The 23127-nt window shown below is 41.8% G+C and overlaps 1 protein-coding gene and 1 long non-coding RNA gene across 3 annotated transcripts in view; one reads left to right on the plus strand and one right to left on the minus strand.

The window, feature by feature from the left end:
- FAF1 (Fas associated factor 1) overlaps nucleotides 1-7772 on the minus strand; it is a 169545-nt gene extending 161773 nt beyond the window's left edge. The window contains exon 1 of the mRNA XM_079980352.1: nucleotides 7419-7772. Coding sequence (XP_079836478.1) covers nucleotides 7419-7463 — 45 coding nt within the window. The 5' untranslated portion in view covers nucleotides 7464-7772. The remainder of the gene's footprint in view (nucleotides 1-7418) is intronic.
- Nucleotides 7773-7947: 175 nt separating this feature from the next.
- Nucleotides 7948-22497, plus strand: LOC307218350. 2 transcript variants are annotated; one of them, XR_013839935.1, is made up of 3 exons: nucleotides 7948-8335; nucleotides 10871-10928; nucleotides 22391-22497. It is a non-coding gene; the product is annotated as an uncharacterized lncRNA (long non-coding RNA). The 2 variants fall into 2 exon arrangements; XR_013839936.1 differs by lacking the exon at nucleotides 22391-22497 and adding an exon at nucleotides 19117-22378.
- The last annotated feature ends 630 nt before the right edge of the window (nucleotides 22498-23127 follow it).

Below are 23127 nucleotides of genomic sequence, written 5' to 3' on the forward strand. Positions count from 1 at the left end.
AAATACTAGAGAATTTAGTTCATACAGAAAATAAACTGCTGAGGGTTAGTGTTGTACTGCAACTGATAAAAATGCCTTTTTTAAAATTAAAAAAGTGCGGTTTTGTTTTTTTTAATGTGAGGTTCCACACAGCTGCAGTTCATCTAAGTTTACCCCAAGAGCTCCCCTACAAAAACTGGGACAAATAGTGAACCAGAAAAGCACTTGCAGTAACCAGGGAGAAGCAGAACCAGCCATTTGTTTAATCTCAGTTGAACCTCCTGACTTCCTACACCAAACTGCTAAATAGGAGTTTCTCAGCCTCTTACCATAATGCCATCCATCCTTGCTCCAGTTTAGTGTCAGAAACCATATATTCAGACTGCCATTGCCATGCCAAGGATGGTGACAATGTTGGCTTTCCTAGCATGCATCTCTTAGAGCAAGCCAGACCTGTTCCCTCCAAATATACAAAGCTATAGGTGCAGCACATACTCAGAAAATGCCAGAAAAAGAGATTATAATGAAATACACCATTTACAAAGCTATGCTAAATAAAGCAATACTGGATTACAGTATTAATCTACCTTAATTTTATCCAAGTCTTTGTTTTGATATTCCCTATATAAAGCAGACACCCATGTCAAAGTGTCATTGAATTACAAATAATGTTTGGCACTCACTGTGAAAATGACTTGTTACTGATTTACTGTACCCTTTTGCAGGACTATCTCTTAATGGATCATTCTCCACATCAAGAAAAGCAATGAAATTGAAAGAACATGGCAGTAAGTGGGAGGAAATCCACCTGTGTGGAAATATAATTTCCAACATGGCAGGCAGCCGAAAGGGGAATTTCAAAGTATCTTGTACATTTTAAGCAGAAACATGGGGCACAGGATGATCTTGCACTAACACATCTCCCAACTGGATAGCAACTGCAGCGAAGCTATTACACTGGTGGTCATTCCAACCTGCTGTTTAGATTAAATGGGTCACGTGCTTAGGGACATGACTTGGGTGACCAGCCCAATGCAAACCACACATCGGGCAGAACCAGTGCTTTTTTCTGGAGGGACGGAGGGGGACACATACCCCTAAACATTTTGTGAATCTTTGTACTTTTGTCCATTTACTCTACAGTGGTGCCTCGCAAGACGAAAAGAATCCGTTCCGCGATTCTCTTCGTCTAGCGGTTTTTTCGTCTTGCGAAGCAAGCCCATTGACGGCTTAGCGGCTTAGCGGCTTTTAGCGGCTTATCAGCTTAGCGGCTTATCAGCTGATAAGCGGCTTAGCAGCATAGAAAAAGGGGGGGAAGGGGGGGAAGTCGGAAAAACTCGCAAGACATTTCGTCTTGCGAAGCAAGCCCATAGGGAAATTCGTTTTGCGAAGCGCCTCCAAAACGGAAAACCCTTTCGTCTAGCGGGTTTTCCGTCTTGCGAGGCGTTCGTCTTGCGGGGCACCACTGTATTTATTTTTTCCATTTTTGACCTATAAAAATGTGATTTTCTTGAGTCAAAATGAGAGTACCCCTAAACATGTTTTTAGAAAAAAAAGCACTGGACAGAACCAAAACACGAGCAAACTAGGAATCTATGCCTGCTAATCATAAGAAAGCTGGCCAAGATCCTACTTTTTCCACGCTCCCTGATCTGCCAGTTACAAAGGTGAATTATTAAGTAGAAACCCTTTGGGAATCACATCTCTGACAAAAGCTAAATCCCATAGCAATCTTTAAAGATAAAGAACATGAACCAACTTTTTACATCCAACTGATGTCATTGGAAGAGTTAAATATGTGTGTAAATCTCATTCATTAACGTCAATGCAACAGAATGGGGTGGGGGAATGAAGTAGTATATTCAGAAATGCCTCTTTGTCCATGGAGTTTTCTTGGCAGGGATACTGGAGTGGCTTGTCCAATGAGGCCTTACAAATAGCGGGGGAGAGAAGGTAAGCAAAATGCAAGGGAGATCGTGAAACATACAGGAAATTGAATGTAGATTTCCAAAGAATAGCAAGGAGAGACAAGAAGACCTTCTTAAACAAGCAATGCAAAGAAATAGAGGAAAGCAATAGAATGGGAAGAACCAGAGATCTGTTCAAGAAAATTGGAGATATGAAAGGAACATTTCGTACAAAGATTTCCATAATAAAGGACAAAAGTGGAAAGGACCTAACAGAAGCAGAAGACATCAAGAAGAGGTGGCAAGAATACACAGAGGAATTATACCAGAAAGAAATGGATGTCTCATACACCCCAGGTAGTGTGGTTGCTGACCTTGAGCCAGACATCCTGGAGAGTAAAGTCAAATGGGCCTTAGAAAGCACTGCAAATAACAAGGCCAGTGGAAGTGATGGTATTCCAGCTGAACTATTTAAAATTTTAAAAGATGATGCTGTTAAGGTGCTACACTCAATATGCCAGCAAGTTTGGAAAACTCAGCAGTGGCCAGAAGATTAGAGAAGATCAGTCTACATCCCAATCCCAAAGAAGGGCAGTGCCAAAGAATGCTCCAACTATCGCACAATTGCACTAATTTCTCACGCTAGCAAGGTTATGCTTAAAATTCTACAAGGAAGGCTCAAGCAGTATGTGGACCGAGAACTCCCAGAAGTGCAAGCTGGATTTAGAAGAGGCAGAGGAACCAGAGACCAAATTGCAAACATGCGCTGGATTATGGAGAAAGCTAGAGAGTTCCAGAAAGACATTTACTTCTGCTTCATTGACTATGCAAAAGCCTTTGACTGTGTCAACCATGGCAAACTATGGCAAGTTCTTAAAGAAATGGGAGTGCCTGATCACCTCATCTGTCTCCTGAGAAATCTCTATGTGGGACAAGAAGCTACAGTTAGAACTGGATATGGAACAACTGATTGGTTCAAAATTGGGAAAGGAGTACGACAAGGCTGCATTTTGTCTCCCTGCTTATTTAACTTATATGCAGAATTCATCATGCGAAAGGCTGGGCTGGATGAATCCCTAGCCGGAATTAAGATTGCCGGAAGAAATATCAACAACCTCAGATATGCAGATGACACAACCTTGATGGCAGAAAGTGAGGAGGAATTAAAGAACCTTTTATTGAGGGTGAAAGAGGAGAGTGCAAAATATGGTCTGAAGCTCAACATCAAAAAAACGAAGATCATGGCTACTGGTCCCATCACCTCCTGGCAAATAGAAGGGGAAGAAATGGAGGCAGTGAGAGATTTTACTTTTTTGGGCTCCATGATCACTGCAGATGGTGACAGCAGCCACGAAATTAAAAGACGCCTGCTTCTTGGGGGAAAAGCAATGACAAACCTAGACAGCATCTTAAAAAGCAGAGACATCACCTTGCCAACAAAGGTCCGTATAGTTAAAGCTATGGTTTTCCCAGTAGTGATGTATGGAAGTGAGAGCTGGACCATAAAGAAGGCTGATCGCCGAAGAATTGATGCTTTTGAATTATGGTGCTGGAGGAGACTCTTGAGAGTCCCATGGACTGCAAGAAGATCAAACCTCTCCATTCTGAAGGAAATCAGCCCTGAGTGCTCACTGGAAGGACAGATTGTGAAGCTGAGGCTCCAGTACTTTGGCCACCTCATGAGAAGAGAAGACTCCCTGGAGAAGACCCTGATGTTGGGAAAGATGGAGGGCACAAGGAGAAGGGGGCGACAGAGGATGAGATGGTTGGATAGTGTTTTCGAGGTTACCAGCATGAGTCTGACCAAGCTGCGGGGGGCAGTGGAGGACAGGAGTGCCTGGCGTTCTCTGGTCCATGGGGTCACGAAGAGTCGGACACGACTAAACGACTAAACAACAACAATTCAGAAATGTCTTATTAGATTTAGAATCTTGACAGTGCAATCCTAGGCATGCCTACTCAGAAGTAAGTCCCAATGAGTTCAATGTGACTTATTCCTAAGTAGGTGAAAATAAAGTGCATGCAATCATATGGTAAAATCATGATGTGTGCTGGACATTTATGAACAAATTGTTTAAGCTTTATTCAAAGTACAACTTTAGGTACTAGAGTCAGAGATGTAAGTTTCTGCACCCTAAAGTAACATTTGCCATGCTGCAAATAAGCAGAAAGAAAATGTTGAAAGTACAAACCATTAGCATTATAGCAACATTCTATTATTTGAGCTTAGAAATAGTTCATAGACAGTTGTTATCCAGAAACAGAAGAAAAACATGTTTTAGAGGACAAGTTTAGAATTCATGTCTGCATACTGCAATTAGCATCATTTCACTGATAATTCAGAAAAAGCAAATACTTGGCAATTTTAAAAAATCATATTACCTGTATGCTGGTGGGGAAAGACACTTCCACACTTGAATTATTAGAGGTCTATGCATAGCTGAGATAGTATAGTATATATATTTAATGAATTATCCTACTAATAAGACCTACTGTAGTACAAAAAATACTAACAAGACAATCTGCTATTATCAGGCAGCACCTATTACACACTAACCTTGGAGTAACTCCCATTGAACTCAATGGGGGTTACTTATGAGTAGACATGTATAGGTTTGCACTGTGAAAATAGCTGTTTAAACAAAGGACATGAAACAGAAACAGCAAGAAAGCATTTTGATTGTCCCCCTATTTACAAATGAGTGCTGTAGAAGCCACATCATTAACTCAGCACATTCTTTGTTCAGTCAACAAGAGATATGGGAATCCTGAGGGTTTTTTTTTTTTAATAATGCATGACAAAAAAGTCATGTGTTAATCCTAGAAGCTGTAGAACCAAAACACTCAAATCCCAATTTAAATATGTACAAACATAGTAACCCATCTAAAAATACATATTAAAATAATACCCAGAGAATAAGATCAAACCCTGATGTGGTCAACTTGCAAAGTAGTGTACCAGGACCTGGATGACCTAGATTCACATCCCACTTTAGGTCACTTGCAGAACTCAGATGCAAATCCTACTGAATTAAATGGGAATTATTCCTAGGTACTTATGCATAGAGTGATTGAAGAAGGCTTCAGTCCTAGTTACACATACTTGGAAGTCAATGGAGTTTACACCTATGTAGGGGTTATTATGACTGAAGTGCAAGTGACCTTGGGGAAGTCATTAATCCTTACCTTTGCAATCGGTAAAAATGAGAATGATTGCCAAATAAGTCCTGAGAACTAGTAAACTATATCTGCAACAATATTACACAAAACAGTGATTTAAAGGATTAATAAAGCCTAAAATGACTAAATCATTATGAAACAACCCTATATGATAAATTGTTATTAAATTATGGACCTCAGAAAGTTATAAACCTACAGAACTATAATTAAGGCAATTCTGAGTTCATCATTGTTGTTCTTAAATCACATTTAAATACCTGACAAAATTAGAGCTGCAGCAGGGGAAAGAAGCTTTAAACTTCCTACACTAGCTTGGGACACATTAGTTAAACCCTGATCCAAAAATACAATGTACTGTATATGTGGAGGGGGATTGCAGCTTGCCAAACAATGCCACATTTTTACCAGCTCAAAGACTAAGATTAAATATAGGTAGATTTTTCTGTCTATTTATAAGGTGTTTGTCTTTACAGCTGTCAACACATTTATTCAGAGTATTTAATTCCTTGCAGACATTCTCTGCAATTGTAGAACATCTCTACAAGCAGACATGAAAATGCATGTTTAATAAAATATAATAAGAGTTTAAAATACAGTAAATGTGGACTTCAATCAAAAGCTCAGAACCAAGTTGGTACAACAAGATCAGAACTTCCCTGCTCAGGTAGAACAGGCAATATCAACAAGCTCAGTGAATTTCTGAAAATTTCCAAACATAATTAACAACTTTCTGATCCTCTAGAATGAGATCTTAACAGTACATTTTAATGTGTTGTAAATATTAAAACTGACCTCAAATATTATTAGTGTTATAAACAAGTAAGTTTTCTATTAATGTAATAATGGTTTTTCTTAAGATCCAACAAAAAAAGCAATTTCCATTGAGTTTTCATTAAAATGTTGAAGTATACATATGTGTCTGGCCATCGTAAGTTGACTTCTGTTCCTAATTAGCCGAATTCACTGCAGGTTCACTTTGAAGTGAGTTCCATGGGACTTATGTACAACAAGTAAGGGTGCCCAGAACAGCAGCCTTGCATACATACTTATGTGTAACTTATTTCACTCATGTTCTTTAAAAGTCTCACTGATGATAATCATGCTAATGAGTTTGTTTGGAACTAGGATGTCAATCATAAAATTCTACGTTCATTTTACAATTTATATTTTTGACATTGTTAAGTGATATGTAGTATTAATACTAAACATGTACCCATTCAACTTTCTATGAAAAAAGAAAATTAAATATACCTTGATTATTGTTTTTAAAAGCATGCATTCATATGCAGAAAGGCAGAAGTGAAAATATTTTTTAGAAAATTATTAAAGGTACACTTTTAGTAAGATACTGGGTTTTAGCCTTAAGTCAGAAATAAAGATAAGTCCCTAGAACTATGAGTACTATGTATATATTTAAATGTTATGCAGATACATACACGCTATACATACATAAGATCCCAATACCTATGAACAAGCATGGTACAAGAGAGCACTGCTTTTTCCCAATTATACTTTTAAAATATGTACAACAAAGTACATATTTCAGATTTGGACTGTATCCTATTTGGACTCAGAACAAGTTCTTGTTAGGAAATTTCCTCAGACAGGAAGTTGGTAAGGAAACTGCCTTATTAACTGAAATTATAATGGAAGAATATCAAAATATCACAAAAAATACACACCATGGATGAAGTGAAGCTCTTACAGAAGTACTATGTATCTCTTTGAAACTGGATGTTTTGAAAATCAATTTTAGTGGAAAGGGAATCAGTGGATTTTCTCATTCCAGATGTCTTTTCCACCCCTACCCCCTTCTTTAACATCTTTCCTCTCATATCCATGAGTGAAACAGGTATGGGCCCTTGGAATGTTGGCAAGCCCCTTATAATGAAAGCATCTTAGTCCCTGCCCCTTGCAATTTATTATTAAAAGCTCACAGGGATGGTCAGAATGAATCAGGGAGATCAGGATACAAACCTAAAAAAAAAAAAAAAAAGACAAAACAAAGACATATGCATATTATCTGAGGTGGTTTTTTCTTTGTGAAGCACAGAGATAAATGCCTTGTTTATAAGTGGAGGGGCTTTTTTTCGTCTTATTTATTCCCCTTGAATACCGAAAACTGGATACAATGGATAAACAGCCTCCAGAGTGTTGTTGCTGTTGTTGTTCCTTGTTATCCCACTGCTGTTTGAGACTCACGTTTCCAGAGCGAAAATCTCCCCACAAAAGCACAGAAAGCAGAGAAACGGGGAGAAAAGGAACCATTTTAAAAATAATAATAATAAAAAGAGCGAGAAAGATTATGATCAGAATATGGCAGTGGTGGATGTGGTGGAATTTGAAATTTACCTGAAAATCAGCCAGTATCATTTCTCTATCCATGTTGGACGCCATTGCAGCCGGTAGTGTCCCCTCCTCCTATCTGAACTGTGCACCTGCAGGTTGCTGCTGGCGAGAACCGGGCTCCAGGGAGTTGGGGCTGGGGCGGGGGGTGGGGGGACGAGAGAGAAAGGGAGGCTAAGAGCTCATCTAAAACTCCAAACTCAGCCAAACCCCTCGGAGCCTCTCCCCAAATATCTCCCCTCTCCCAAAATCCACTGTCCCGGCTACTGGGGAGCTCGGGGAAGAAGGACTCCAGACCTGAAGGGTGCAAGGCAGCAGCCAGCCCTGCCTTTAAAGAAGGAGAGGAGACTCCAGAGCAGCTTCCTCCCTGCCTTGCAAGCGGCTGTCGCACATTTTGCCTGTCATTGAGGTCGCAAAGAGACGCTTTCCGGCCGCCACGTGACTCGTCCTTCTGTCAAATGCTCGCAAGTGGCCGGGCCGGGAGGGGGCGGGGAGGCCAGGAACGGGTTGTGTAAGGAGCGGCAGAATGAGCATTGCAAGGAGCAGCAGGGCGGATTGCACCGGGGGCGCCCCGAGGAGCTGGCCTAAAATGGTGCAGGGAAAGAAAGGGAAGGCTGGCGCGGGCGGGTTTCTCCCTCCGCTGCCTCTTCCTCCTGCTTCCTTGCAGAAGGGAAGGTGGCGGCGGAGGAGCTGCAAAGGTGGGCTCGGCAAATAGCTGCTGCTGGTGGAACTGCAGGCACAGGAGAGGAGGGTTTTGTGGTGCGCTTTCAGAGGAGCTGTCGTAAATTCACGTGCTCTCTGTCCTGTGCCACGGGGTTACTGTAGTGTAGGCCTTCTCCAGCAGAGAGAACGACGAAGACTCTATATCCGGAAATGCAACAGAAACTCCCAACAACTCAAGCCTATATGCGTGTTTCTAGGAAGTAAGTAAAGGGTGCAATCCTGTTCCCAAGGAGCACCGTTACTCCAGAAGCTAGTACGACTTCTAAGTAAAATTCAGTGGGGATTATTTCCAAGTAGGAAAGGTTGCAGCTTTTGGGAACGAGGGCGCGTTTTGTTGTTTTTGCTAAATGTGTAGAGAGCGCTTTATAAATTGTGGCTCTCAGGGTGGCTTCAGAGGCCACGTCTTAACTAGAAGGTGTAAGGATTGCCACTTCTTTTTGATACAGAGTTTCTGTGCCTAGCCTGCATGGTGGACATGAATTCCGTAGGTCATGCTTTTCCCTGGCAATGCAAGCTGATGGGAGCTTTACCTGTTGGATTTTTGCATGTTGTGTAGTTTATAAAGGAGCAACAGCCCGTTCCTGAAAAAAGGTGGCAACTCAAGGTAAACATGTGTGAATTTAGCTGTACCAATCACTACCAAACATAATTCTAGCCGCACCAATCTCTTGGTGTCTTCCTACAGGGGGGATAACCACACCCATCTGTATCTTATGGATGGATCAACATGTATTGCATATTATTGAATGAGTGTCAGATCTAAATTAAAATTGAGATATCCACAGGATTACCATGCAGTGACTGTAAAGCACTAACACAAACTGCAGTGAAAAGGCAATCATTCTCATCATAAAGTGGCTGTATCTAGAATTTATATTTCTACTTCCAGCACTGTTTTTCTGGCCAGAACCAGAGTTAAAGAAGATACAGCATTTTGATTCTTAAGTTTTGATCTGGCTGAATCTGAGGCCCTTCATGTGTCCCTTCCACACATGGTCTGGAAGGCTGCAACATGAGAACAGGCCTTTTCAGTGGTGGCTCTCCACTTGTGGAATGCTCTCCCCAACAATTGCCTGGCATCAGTGCTTTTTTCTGAGAGGACGCATACCCCTAAACATTTTGTGAATCTAAGTTTGGCCTCATTGAGGGGCAGTATTTCAATATGAATAGGAAAATGAGAGTACCCCTAAACATTTTTTTTTTTGGGGGGGGGAAGCACTGTCTGGCACCATCAATAGGTACCAGGCAAAAACATACCTTTTTCATCAGGCCTTTGGCTTTTATTTATCTGTGGCCTTTTTACATAGGTGCGTTGTTTTTATCTAGCTTTTTAAAAATAAAATTGTCTTTCCAATTTTCTAAACTGCTGCTTTTAATGTGTGTGTGTGTGTTTTGCTTAAAACATTGTAAGTTGTTTTGATTTGCTATGGCAAGACACTAAAAATAAATAAATGACTACTAAATTCCTGATATTCCCCAATTCAAGAGTGTGCCTTGGGTCGTTATGGTATTTGTTTTTTGAAATTGCACTAAAGACTACTACTGTGACAATTCTCAAGGTGACTCAATATAACCTAGCTTTAAGTTAGACTTTAATAGTGGTGACTGAAAAAGGAGGAACAATGAAGTACTTAATCTGAACCAAGCCCACAACCTATTTTCAATACCAGATCTCATGTCTGGAATGTATAAAGGAATGTATAAAGTGCCTTGGTGTGCGCTATGCTACTAATACCAGTACCCAGGCATACTAAGAAATTATAGGCAGGTTTAGTCAGAGTTAAGTCACACTGATGCTTGGAGCCATAGGCCCACTGCACTACAGTGGTTCCAGGGGGATTTAGTTACAAAAATCAAAACCTGTTGATTCTGTGACACTTACTTTTACCTAAGTGTGCTAACATAGATTTGCACTGCAGTCCTAAATGAATTAATGTGGAAGTAGATTTCTTTGATATATTTAAGTTTAGATAATTGTGGATTTCATTAGCTGATTGTGCCCAAAGTTTTCCTAATATTCCTGATATGGCTGGTGCTCCTGTCAAGGCTCTTGTCCCACTGTTGAATGCTAAGATGCATAGAGTCATTGACACAATCACTCCTGATTGCCCTCAGTGTTGCTGTAGAGAGCACATAGATTGCCTTGGTATTCTAGTGACCTGTATGTGATGAAAGAGGAGTGTTGGTGGCTAGAGCACAAGTGGCATAAGACTCGGTCTGAATCTGACTGGAAACAGATGAGACTACACCATCATGCCTACTTCAGAGCTTACTTTTCTGCCATCAGTGCATCTGCAAGGACCCATCCAGCAGAGCTTTTCCAAGTGGTGAATTTTGCTAGTTTGCCTCACTGAAAAAGTGGGACATATATGCATGAGTATGCCAGTTTATACACTAATTCAGATTATACTACCCATTTTCCAATTGTTGTTCCTTTAATTTCATTGCTAAACGACAGCTCACCTTTTGGATGGTGATGAAAGCATCTTATTATTTCACATCTATTTCCTGACAGCTTTCAGTGAGACCTGGATTTACCTGCCTAGCGAGCTGAACCTGTCAAACATAACAAAGTCACAGTCTCCATGTTTTGTTTACATGGTTATTATATTCATGTATGCACTGTTAAGATATAACTAGGATTAAGCAAAGAGTTACTAGAGCAAACAGGAAAATCTTTGTGCTTGGTTTGCTTGACATCTAAATAATGTATCTCTTTCTGATAATTTATCTAGACATTTCGAGTCCTGGGGGAAGAAGCAAATATGAGATATCAGATGCACACACTTTCCTGTGAGTAAGACAGGTTTGGGCACAAACACACTTTCCTGGGATCAAATCCTATTGAACTCAATGAGATTTGCTTCTGTGTAAGATTGCAGTACCATGGAAAGGGTCATATTTCAGTGAAGGAGTACATACTTTTTGAGTTAGTTATTAAATTTATATCCTACCTTTCCTCTCAAAGGAGTCTAGGGCAGCAAACATCAGTGTAAAAACAATACAATTAAAAATAAAACAGCAACATGTTTTTTTAAAAAACCTTATAACAATTACATACTTTCATAGCAATAGTTTCAAGGCCGACAGAAACAGAAACTTTCAGCCGTCAAATGCCAGGGAAAATAGGAATGTTTTCAAATTCGTCCTGAAAGTTAATGAAGGGGGACAGCCACACCTCACTAGGGAGGGCATACCAGAAATAGAGAACCACCACTGAGAAGGCCCTGTCACAGGTCAACACCAACTGGGCAATACCCAGTAGCAGCAGCACCAATAGGGCCTTGCATGCAAAAGGTCCCACATCATAGCTGTCAACGTTTCCCTTTTTTTTAAGGGAAATTCCCTTATTCCTAATAGGATTCCTCGCAAGAAAAGGAAAAAGTTGACAGCTATGTCCCACATTCAATCCCCAGAATCCTCAGGTAGGGCTGGGAGAGATCCCTCTCTGAAACCCTGGAGAACCATTGCCAATAAGCATAGACAATATTGTGCTAGATGGACCAATTGTCCAATGCAATATAAGGCATTTTCCTATGTTCCACTGTAATTTATCTTCCTGCTCTGCTTCAGAGTGCCACAGACATGAGGTCCAAGCATAGGGGCATCTTTCTTCTTTGGCGATCACTCATAGCCAAGCAAGATTGTCTTCCATAGACATGGTTTTAACAATGAGTCCATAAGTGACTGTGGAGGCCAATTCTGGACCCACACATCCTTCCACAGTGGGGACATTGGTTTCTGGGCAGGAGTTGATCACGGTGTGGATTTACCAAGCATGCCTTCCTCTTAGGCATCTATGTATAGGCACAGAGAGCGATAACGGGATCTTCCACTGCAGTATATGTTGCCCAGGTAAAGCAAGTAATTAGAACTTCCAGTTACAGAAAATTTCTGTAACTTTAGATTCACATTGAAGTGAACATTTCACCTGGTGTAATTTTTCATATCACTGCGGCAAGGTGATTAGAAAAGCCCTACGTGCTGTGACTTTTCCTGCTATGCTGCTATTAAAGATACAGAAATCCCCTCAGGGCCATGTTGAGGCAGTGAAAAATAATTCTACACACAACTGGGTTATTTGCCACCCAGTTGTGTGGAATTGCTTTATGCCAGCACAGCTACCTCCAGGAACCTGTGGTGCTCGAATGGTTATTCCCCACACAATTGGGCTGAATGACACAATAAGTGGCATACAAATATTATGGCCGCACCCCACAGAAGTATTTTCACAGCCTTTGTGGGGGTGGTGAAATGTTTGAATCATCTGTTTGGATTTACAAATAATTAAAGGTGAAATGTCAGTGGTAGAAATATACTGATTCATACCTTCAGCTGACAATGATCTATGAATTTGTCTTAGATAAACAAAACTTATTAGTGGAGGAGGAAGACAAAAGGAGATGATGATGATGATGATGATGATGATGATGATGATGATAGGAATTGATACAGAAAAACCTACGTCCTGGAACACTTAGGAACATCAGAAGTTGCCTTATACCAAAACATTGCTTCATTTAGTTCAGTATTGTCTCCACTTTCCAGAGTTTCAAACAGGTGAAATTGCCCATCCTATCTGGGTACCGTATTTTTCGCTCAATAACATGCACCAGACCATAACACGCACGTAGTTTTTAGAGGAGGAAAACAAGAAAAAAAATATTCTAAACGAAATAGTGGATATATGATTTTTGTGGTTCATGCTGTGGCCACAGACATGTGATCTGACAGTGAGTTTGGAGTAGCCCAATGCAAAAATCCTGAGGATACATGTGGATCCATGCTTTGTAACCACAGAGGAGGGAAGGAAGGGGAACCATGGATCCTCTGCTCACGACTGCAGCAGATCCCCCCACCACCACCCGCAGACATTCGCTCCATAACACGCACAGACATTTCCCCTTACTTTCTAGGAGGAAAAAAGTGAGTGTTATGGTGTAAAAAAATATGGTAAATGCCAGAGACTGAACCTGGGTTTTCTCCATGGCAAAGCAGATACTCTTATCACTGAACTAAGACTCTTCCTTTTAGTGGAACTCCCTTAAAAAGATATATATGTTTGATATGCCTGTTGCTCAAATAGTCTGTAGTGATCTTAATTAAGAACAACCCTATGCTCATTTACCTAGGAGAAATACCCATTAAACTCAGTGGGGCTTACTTCAGAGTAGACATGTATAAGATTGTGCTATAAATAGCCTTGTTCTTAAATCTGTCAATAATGTGTCTATTAAACCTTCATTGGCTAGAGCAGTGTGACCCAACTTTTCATACCAACTGGGCCACAAGAGTAGTTTGGCACAGAATCTGCAGGCTGCTCACTGCCTTGTTGCACAAGGGGGAGCAAGGCCAAAATTTGATGCCCCCTCCCCTCAAATTGCCTTCCCAAAATTATCTAAGCAAAGGGCCAGGCTTTGGGAAGGAAGCACAAGGCTCTAGCAGGGTCCTAGAGCCCTCCCATCTAGTTTCCAAAGCTGAGAAAGCACAAACAGGGCTTTGGGAAGGAGGTGGAAGGACTCTGGGACCCTGTCAGAGCCCTCACGCTTCCTTCCCAAAGCCCAGCACCTCACTCACCCAGCTTTGGGAAGGCAGCATGGGGGGGGGTGCCTCAAAAATGCCTCAGGGCTGCGTGTTGGACCACCCTGGGCAGGAGCATACCTTTCATTTCTCTTCTGTTCTCTGTCCTGCATCAACATAATTCACACAAGGTGGAACTAGCGGGAGAGATTCCATGTGCTTGTTAGTCTCACATGTGAAAATGCTCTAAAGAGGTACTCTGCTACAGTAACCTAAGTTTTTCTTCTTGAAAAATTATTAATCTTTGGGTCTCCCATGTTTTTAAATATGGGGGGGGGGACTTATGTTAGGAAGCAGATGGAAACTTTGTACGCATATAACAAATCTGCTTCTATGGCTAGTACAGTATCATTAATCCTGTCTGCCTTGGTCAATCTTCTATGTAATCTATGGTGACACAAAAGCCCCCAAGGTAAAATAACAAACAGACACTAGCTGATTCCGACTGTTGCAGGAATGACAAAATGCTGCAAGAGGTTTAGATTTGTGTTTGGCATTTTAATGAATTCTTGATGCTTTTATCAAGAGATGTATACAAACCCATCCAGAATCCATATGCTTCCTGCTGAACAGCAGAGGCAACTGACAGAGCTGAAAACTAAAAACAGAGAAGGCAATTCAAGGTTAACAGTGCAATCCTGTTTGTGGCTACTCAGAATTAAGTTCCACTGAGTTTAATAAGGCTTGCTGCAAAGTAAATGGGTACAAGATTAAACTAGTTATGTATACAGTATACGCTCAGCAATTTGTTTTCTCCACAAAAAGGGACCAGGACATAGGTTGGAGAATAAGAAGGTCCTTTTGGGATCCAATTTCAAAAAAAAAAAAGGATAATTGAAGGACAGTGGTAATTCTTGATACAAGTTTCTGTTACAGGCTTTTGGTAACTTTTATTAGAACTGACAGATGATACAGCTCTTGCCCAGAGTCTTCTACATATTTGTAGTGCCCTCCATCAGGGTTTGGCTTTAAACACATTCCGTGATATGCACAACCTGTATCTTTGTGCCAAACAGGGTATATATACTTAGCTGCAAACAAGTCCACCCACACATTATTACAAAGTGGCTATTTAAATCAAAAAAATTAAAAAAGTTGAAAAGCAAGTTTTGAGAACTGGGTGAAAGCCATTCCATTCCTGTCAGCCTTTAAAATTGTTGCATTGTCAACAATGTTGCAATATCATCCACAGACATCAGCTGAGGTTGAGAATTAGTCATTTTCAGTTCCTACGGGCAACACTGAAAGAAAGCTTATAGCCATTCTAAGACATGAATGACTGAAATGGTTCCAAAATGCAAAGAATAAACTGAAATGAGGTGAATGCATAACAGGTAAATCATATGCAGTTTTATTTTATTGTAAATAGAAATGGAGTTCTTTTCCCTCTCATTCAATACAAAATAATGATTTTCCAGAAAACAAAGGATAAATTATTATTTCCCCTTCAGAATGAGTGTGTGTGAAGAGGGTGGTTTCATCGTAATTCTCATTATTCACTGCCAGTCCCTAACCTCTCACCCAGGGCTGATCAAAGTTATTTTGGTGTCTGAGATGTAAGAGTAAATACCCCAGTCAAAAAGAAAAAAGAATTCAAGGTTCATAGTACCCAATCCTAGCCAAGTCCTGCAACCATCTCTCCCAAGAAGTTGTTGTGGTAAAGAAGAGGAAGAATAAGAAGAAAATTAATAATGATTATTTTCATAACATCCACATTACTTTGCTTAATGGCCTCATCCCACCCCTATGGTGTCATGATGAACCCCAGGACAAAACTGTAAACCAGAGACAGAATCACCAGCCCTCTAGATGTTGTTGGACTACATCTCCCATCATCCCTGACCATTGGCCATGCTGCCTGGGGCTACTGGGAGTTGGAGTTCAACTAAGGTGTAAAGGTAAAGGACTCCTGAATGGTTAAGTCCAGTCAAAGGCGACTGTGGGGTTGTAGCGACCATCTCACTTTTCAGGCTGAGGGAGCCGGCCTTTGTACGCAGACAGCTTTCTGGGTCATAATAATAATAATAATAATAATAATAATAATAATAATAATAAAAAAATTTTTATTTATATCCCGCCCTCCCCAGCCGAAGCCGGGCTCAGGGCGGCTAACAACACTAAAACAGTGCAACATTATAAAAACATTATAACAATTAATTAAAATCAAAATTGATGGCAACCATAAACTAAAGTTTTCCACTTCTGGCACAACGGAACACCGTGACGGAAGCCGGAGTGCACGGAAACTACACTGGTATGCTTTTGAACTGTTAGGTTGGCAGAAGCTGGGACAGAGCAACAGGAGCTCACCCCATCGGGTGGATTCAAACTACTAACCTTCCAGTCAGCAAGCCCAAGAGGCTCAGTGGTTTAGAGCACAGCGCCACCCGTGTCCCTATCTACATCTAGATGGCTGCATTGGTTAGAGCATGGTACTGATAAAGCCAAGGTCATGGGCGTGATCCCTGTATGGATCCTCTAGGTCCCTTCCAACTCTACATTTGTATGATTCTATGACCACATGTTCCCTACGACTACAGTATGTCTTCTGTGCAAGACTCATATTATATGTGTGTTTTAATACAATCCCTAGCTGCTAGGAATTGCCTACCAGATCAAGGTGCTCAATAAATGTTTAGTAGTGGTTGCGGTGGTCAAAAGGTGAAGTCATGTCACTGAATAAACATTTATGTGTTAACAGCTTGAGCTGTGCACATTTCTTCAGAGGTAAGTCCCAATGAACTGACTGTGGCTTATTTCCAAGTAAACATGCAAAGGATTGGTCCGTCAGTAAGACTATAGACTTTTACTAGGAGGTAAGTTCACAGTGGAATGTCAGAAGGCTAAGAAATAATGTTTAGGATTGCACAGCAAGAAGAAAACTATTTCTTGTAGTTTTAATGCTGTTATTTGACACAGTGTGCATATACATATATGTGCACACATACATCCATAAACATATACATAAACATAAACATTATGTATTATTACTTACAGCCCACCAAATAGTCCCAGGGCAGGTTACGAAAATGCCACATTTAAAATAAATGCAACACATTAAATGATAAAATAAAACTATAAAGTGACAAGATAACAAAAGCAAACTGCAGCATTGGATAGTAGTGCACAACAAGGCAGGAGATGAGAAGACATCCATGCAGCCAAAATGTTGGGTAAAGAGGTGCATCTTTACCAATCATTGAAAAGCATACAGTGAAGGTGTAAGATGCCACTCAGAGGAGAGGTCATTCTACCAGAGAGAAGGATCTCTTGAGCACCTCTGCTCCTCAAACCACAGATGGGGGTGGCAATACCAAAACAGTAGCCCCTGCTGTTCTTAATACCTGATCAGGTTGATGTGAGGGGAAGCATTATTTCAGATATTTGGGGCCCAAGTCATTAGGGCTTCCTATGGCAATGTTAGGGACGCAGGTGGCACTGTGGGTTAAAGCCTCAGCGTCTAGGACTTGCCGATCGAAAGGTCGGCGGTTCAAATCCCTGCGGCGGGGTGCGCTCCCGCTGCTCGGTCCCAGCGCCTGCCAACCTAGCAGTTCGAAAGCACCTCCGGGTGCAAGTAGATAAATAGGGACCGCTTACCAGCGGGAAGGTAAACGGCGTTTCCGTGTGCGGCTCTGGCTCGCCAGAGCAGCGATGTCACGCTGGCCACGTGACCCGGAAGTGTCTCCGGACAGCGCTGGCCCCTGGCCTCTTAAGTGAGATGGGCGCACAACCCCAGAGTCTGTCAAGACTGGCCCGTATGGGCAGGGGTACCTTTACCTTTACCTATGGCAATGTTAATACCTTGAATTTGATTCAGTAGCAAATTGGTAACTGGTGCAAAGCTTTCAAGAACAGCATAATATATATCCAGGCAGAGACATTCACCAACAGCTTTGCAGCTGCATTCTGCACTTGCTGCAGCTTCCAAACTATCTTCAAGGGCAGCCCCATGTAAAGTGATGGTAATGGTGCAATCTGTAAGTTATCAGAAAATGGATTACTGTGGCCAAGCTATCCCTACCCAGGAAGAGCCATAGACAGTGAACCAGCCAGAACTGGAAATAGGCACTGCTAGGCACGTAGGCCTCAGGTGACAATAAGTACACCCCCCACAAGCTTTGCACCTGTTTCTTCCATGAAGTGCAACCTCATCCAGAACTGGCTGTCTCCCAGACTTTAGAACCGGAAATGCATAGTGCCTTTGACTTGTCTAGATTCCGTTTCAATTTATGGGTCCACATTCAGCCTATTACTGTCTCTAGGCAATAGTTAAGCACCTGTACTGCCTCTCCTCATTCAGATGGAATAGAGAGATAGAGCTGGATATCATTAGCATACAGGTGGCAGCTTACTCAAAATTCCCGTATGATATCTGTTAGTGGGTTTGTATAGATGTTAAAGACTATGGAGGACAAAACTGAACCCTGGGAAACACCACAAGTTAGCTTTCAAGGCAGAAAGCAATGGTCCTTCATTGCTGCTTTCTGAAAATGGACTTGGAGGAATAATTATAACAGTGCCCCCTAGTTCCCAAACTCTGGAGCCACTTGATGATCAACAATATCAAAATCCACTTAGAGATCAGAGGGAAGAAATAAGTTTGCACTTGAGCATGAGCAAGGGATTTCAACAATATCAAAATCCACTTAGAGATCAGAGGGAAGAAATAAGTTTGCACTTCCGTTTTCTGACAAAGTTCACCAACGGAATTTCAGTGCCCTATCCTAGCTTAATCCACGTCTTCCAAGCATGCTGACAATTGGATCACCACCACCCTCAAGCAACTTGCCCCCCAAGTGCATTTTGGTGACTGAGCAATAGCTGTTCAACATTTCTGGGTCCATGGAGGTCTTATTGAGAAGAGGGCACACCACCATCTCCTTAAGGGCCAATGGCTCCATAATGAAGCATTTACCATTCCCTAACCACAAAGCTTCAGCTAACTTCAGCTCTGTGGAATAAACTTGGAGGGATTCAATTTGTACTCCTTCCCAGCCCATAAATCCAACATCATGGGCCAATATAAAGTAGGACTAACCTTTCTTTGCACCCAGGAGCATAATCTTGAAATCATTTCCCTCCAATCATGTGGCATTACCCAGGCATTCTTACTGAGATCTTCAAACTTGGATCTAATTATAATCAACGTATATATATCCCCTTGCCCCAACCAGCAGACATTGGTGGGCTGTTGGAACCAACTCACATCACTTTTGGAAAAACTGGAGACCAAATTCCCCAACATCGATCTGCTAATTGCAGCCAATTTCATTTTATTTATTTATTTATTTATTTATTTATTTATTTTGGATTTGATATCCTGCTTTATCACTACCTGAAGGAGTCTCAAAGCGCTAACATTCTCCTTTCTCTTCCTCCCCCACAACAAACACTCTGTAAGGTGAGTGGAGCTGAGAGACTTCAAAGAAGTGTGACTGGCCCAAGGTCACCCAGCAGCTGCATGTGGAGGAGCGGAGATGCGAATCCGGTTCCCCAGATTATGAGTCTATTGCTCTTAACCACTACGCCACACTGGCTCTTTCAATTTCAATTTCAATTTCAATGCAAGAGTGGTTAAAGACAATTTTTAGCTTGCAAGAGAGCTGGGTTCCGACACTGAGCATCACCTGCCTGAGCTCTCTGGCATACAACATTCCAAAGACACCCATATCAATGATGCCGGAGTTTGCCTTGCCAAGTTGTGTGTACATTTAGACAGAGTGATCCTGAATGGTTCCTTACCAGGTGACCAGCTTGGGGAGTTCACATTCGTCTCCAGGAGAGCAAGTAGCATGATCAACTACATCTTAGGTTCTTCTGCTCTGATAAACCAGGTTGAAATCTTTCACGTGGGAGACTGCATCAAGAGCAATCACCTCCCTGTGGTGCTTTATCTCAGAGTATCTTTGGAACCAACAGCTTTTCACCCTGCCTGCCAGCACACAATTGATCTACCTTGAAGGACAATTGTGCAATGAAGGTCATAAGCAGACTCTCCTATCCTGCTCCTAGCATTAAAGGAATTTACAATACACTTCTGAGACAATCTCCTCCATTCGGCAGGGCTGTGCAGAGGGGCAATACATCAGCAACATCCCTACTCTGTCTGTCAGACCCAACACCAGGAACAATCCTGAATCACAGAGCAATGGAATCTTTGTGGATGACAACTCCCTGCTCCTATCTCACTGGCCTGGTGCTGCACTGAATACCTCCCCAGTTTATTCACCCAGGTGTCAGTAAAACATGCCAGGTTGGTCCCCTCATATATGATTAAACTGTGGATGATGAATTACTTATTTTGGACCAACCTGGTTTTCAGTAATAGCACCACTAGACCGGGCGAGAGGTTGATTTTGTGTACAGTGATACCTCGGGTTACATACGCTTCAGGTTACATATGCTTCAGGTTACAGACTCCACTAACCCAGAAATATTACCTTGGGTTAAAAACTTTGCTTCAGGATGAGAACAGAAATCGTGTTCCGGCGGCGCGGCAGCAGAGGGAGGCCCCATTAGCTAAAGTGGTGCTTCAGGTTAAGAACAGTTTCAGATTAAGAACGGACCTCCGGAACGAATTAAGTACTTAACCCGAGGTACCATTGTATCTCCAAATTCTACTAGCTGGAGGGCAGACCATAAGGAGTGATAGTCTTCACGTAACAACCGCTCCTTCTCTGAACCACACTTCTCTGCCTTCCAATGCCATACCTCCTTCTCCCCATCACAATAGCAGCCCAGACACATCACACTCACCTCTGCTATTGCTTTCAGGGAAGCAACATCATAAAGAGATCAAAGAGCATGTAAGAGCACAGTTATAAGGCCATGACCACATTGGGTGGCGGAGGCTCATCCAACACACCTGATTCCTATAAGCTACATGGCATTCTTCTTATTCACCCTTCCTGCTATCTGCACAGCAACCAAGTGTCAGCCATCTCTGGCCATGCAGCAGTAACTCAGTCCACACTAGGAAATTAATTTATGTCAGCACAGAAACCCCAGAGTACACCATGCCTTGTTTTCTCTCAGGTACTATTTCCCACACAGTAAAGTACCAAATGAAGAGTGAGTTCCCATTTGTATCAGTCAGTGACTGCAAAACCCAATGATGTCTTGCATGTGTGGAAAGACTATTATGGAACATCTGCTTTTACTTTAGACTCAATAGAAGCAGTTCACATGTTCAGCTGTGATGTTTTTGAGTAATATAGTTGCCTGTGTGAATAAGCCTTAAGAGTACATGAAGTTTATATGTGGGCATATTCCACATTGCTACAGGGAGTTGAACTACATTCAAAGTCGAAACAGAATGACGGTATTTTTATTCTAATGAGAACCAAACTTGAACCATAATTGGAACCGTCTTACTGAACCTGAATTGGAGCTAAGACAAAAAAAAAAAAAAAAAAGCTTTTGGATCACTAGTTAAGAGAAGTTCAGCATCTTTTTTTCAGATTAAATATGAAAAATGTTGCTAAAGTCAAGGATAATGTTGTTTTCATTATAAAACATGACTACAAATAACTAATAGACCTCAGAGTGCTACCACAGGTCTGCCCCACTATAATGAGAATTGAAGGAGATTAGCCCACTAGAGTAAAGATGGGGAGGAGGAAGCGAAACTGGCGCAAGATGTACACCGTATGTGATAGCATGCCCCAGGCACTCTCCCCAACAACACCACAACACTGAGAAAGAGGTGTAATGCTGTCTGATTCCAGGAAGATAGTGGCTCACCAGTTTTACTATACAAACCATTTCCTGTACACACAGCTTAGTTCAGGTATCATTTATCCCCAAATACTTTGCTAGCGAATCAAGAGGCAAAAACTACTGCTTCCCACTCCCACACCTTCCCAGCAGCAGCTCTCCTTAACTGCTCCCTAACAGTACGTTCAATTCTGATTATTACTATTATATTTTGCTTCACAGGAAGAATGTTGGTTTTAAAAAGTTAGCGCAAATAAACAAATTGACAGTATTTTCCCCCGGCTTATTTAGTCACAACCTGGACCCAAACCCTATAAAATGCACCTGAAACTAAAGTTTGAAAGGGCAAATACAAATGCTAGTTTGGCTGTTTGAGCTTCCAGGTTTACGACCCAATCCTATGGCTCTTGCAGCACCCAACCAAGCACAATAAATTGGACATAACTACCTAAGGCCACACCAACCTTAGCACAACTGATATCAGATGCAGGATAGGACACAATTATCATTGCACTAGCACTTTTGCTTGTGCCACTATGCTGGTGGAACTGGCTGAGCCACAACGCTGCATCAGCACAACAGCGTAGGCTGATATTACTGAGCCAACATTGTTCTCCTCTGTCAGATATAATATAGCAAGTGTAGAAAAGGAGCACAATCAGGAGCCGGTCACACAGTTGCACCAATAGGAATCAGGTTGGGTCATGTTCTATCCTAAGGAGGCCTCTTAAATACTCTGAACTGATCTACATTTGCGTGTCCAGCCTACATCATTTCAGTGGGATAATAAGCATAATGGAATTGCAACTGACAGTCAAGTTCAATGGACCTGACATAAGACGTCACTCATTGTAAGCCACACAATATGCTACTAGAACAATTGTTTTGATTACCAATCATGGGGTGCAATCTGACACTTACAACCATACTTTCATTCATTCTTCGCTTTCCCCCTGTAGCTCCCTACACACCACCAAGAACTGTTCCAGGTGGTCCCCCAACACTTGGAGCAAAATTTGAGAGTGCATGGAAGCAGGGATGCCAACTGGAATAAAATATCGGGGGGGGGGGGCAGGTGAGTCCCACCCTGCATATTGATTACAATAGGTGGTGCACACACACCATCTGAATGTCAATGCCCATCAACTTTGGGGGTGGTGCCCCCGAAAATATTTTATTGGGGGAGGGGCAAAGGGACCTCAGCCCCTCGGAGTTGGCTCCTATGGTTACAGTGACTGCTGTGGCTGTAGAGACCAATATGGGAGAGGATGTTTTGTTGCAGCTGGGGCAGATGAGCTGATGCAGGTGGACCATGGTGTTTATCCTTTCTGTGCTCCTCCCAGCGATCATTCCTCCCCTGGTCACTGCTGTGAATATACAACCAGACTGATTGCCTCCAGTTGTTGTGGTTGTCTACAAGGTATTCCCCCACAGTAGGCTTCAAGTTGACAGCCTTTGTGTCATGTTTGGGCCTGGTGTCTGAAGCCAGTAGACTCCTTCAAAAGCAACTGAAATGCAAGTAGACTGTTGAAATCAATTATATTTACCTCTTTGTAAATATATTTAGCACTGGAGTGTTAAGAGTCTTGACTCACCTCTCAGGCCTTTGATTCACCCACCTGACCCATCTACCAACACAGACTAGGGTATAGGAATTAATGTCTTAATAGGGACAACAAAAATTGGAATGTTGGTA

Source organism: Podarcis cretensis, assembly GCF_951804945.1.
Source record: "Podarcis cretensis genome assembly, chromosome: 6".
Taxonomy (NCBI): Eukaryota; Metazoa; Chordata; class Lepidosauria; order Squamata; family Lacertidae; genus Podarcis; species Podarcis cretensis.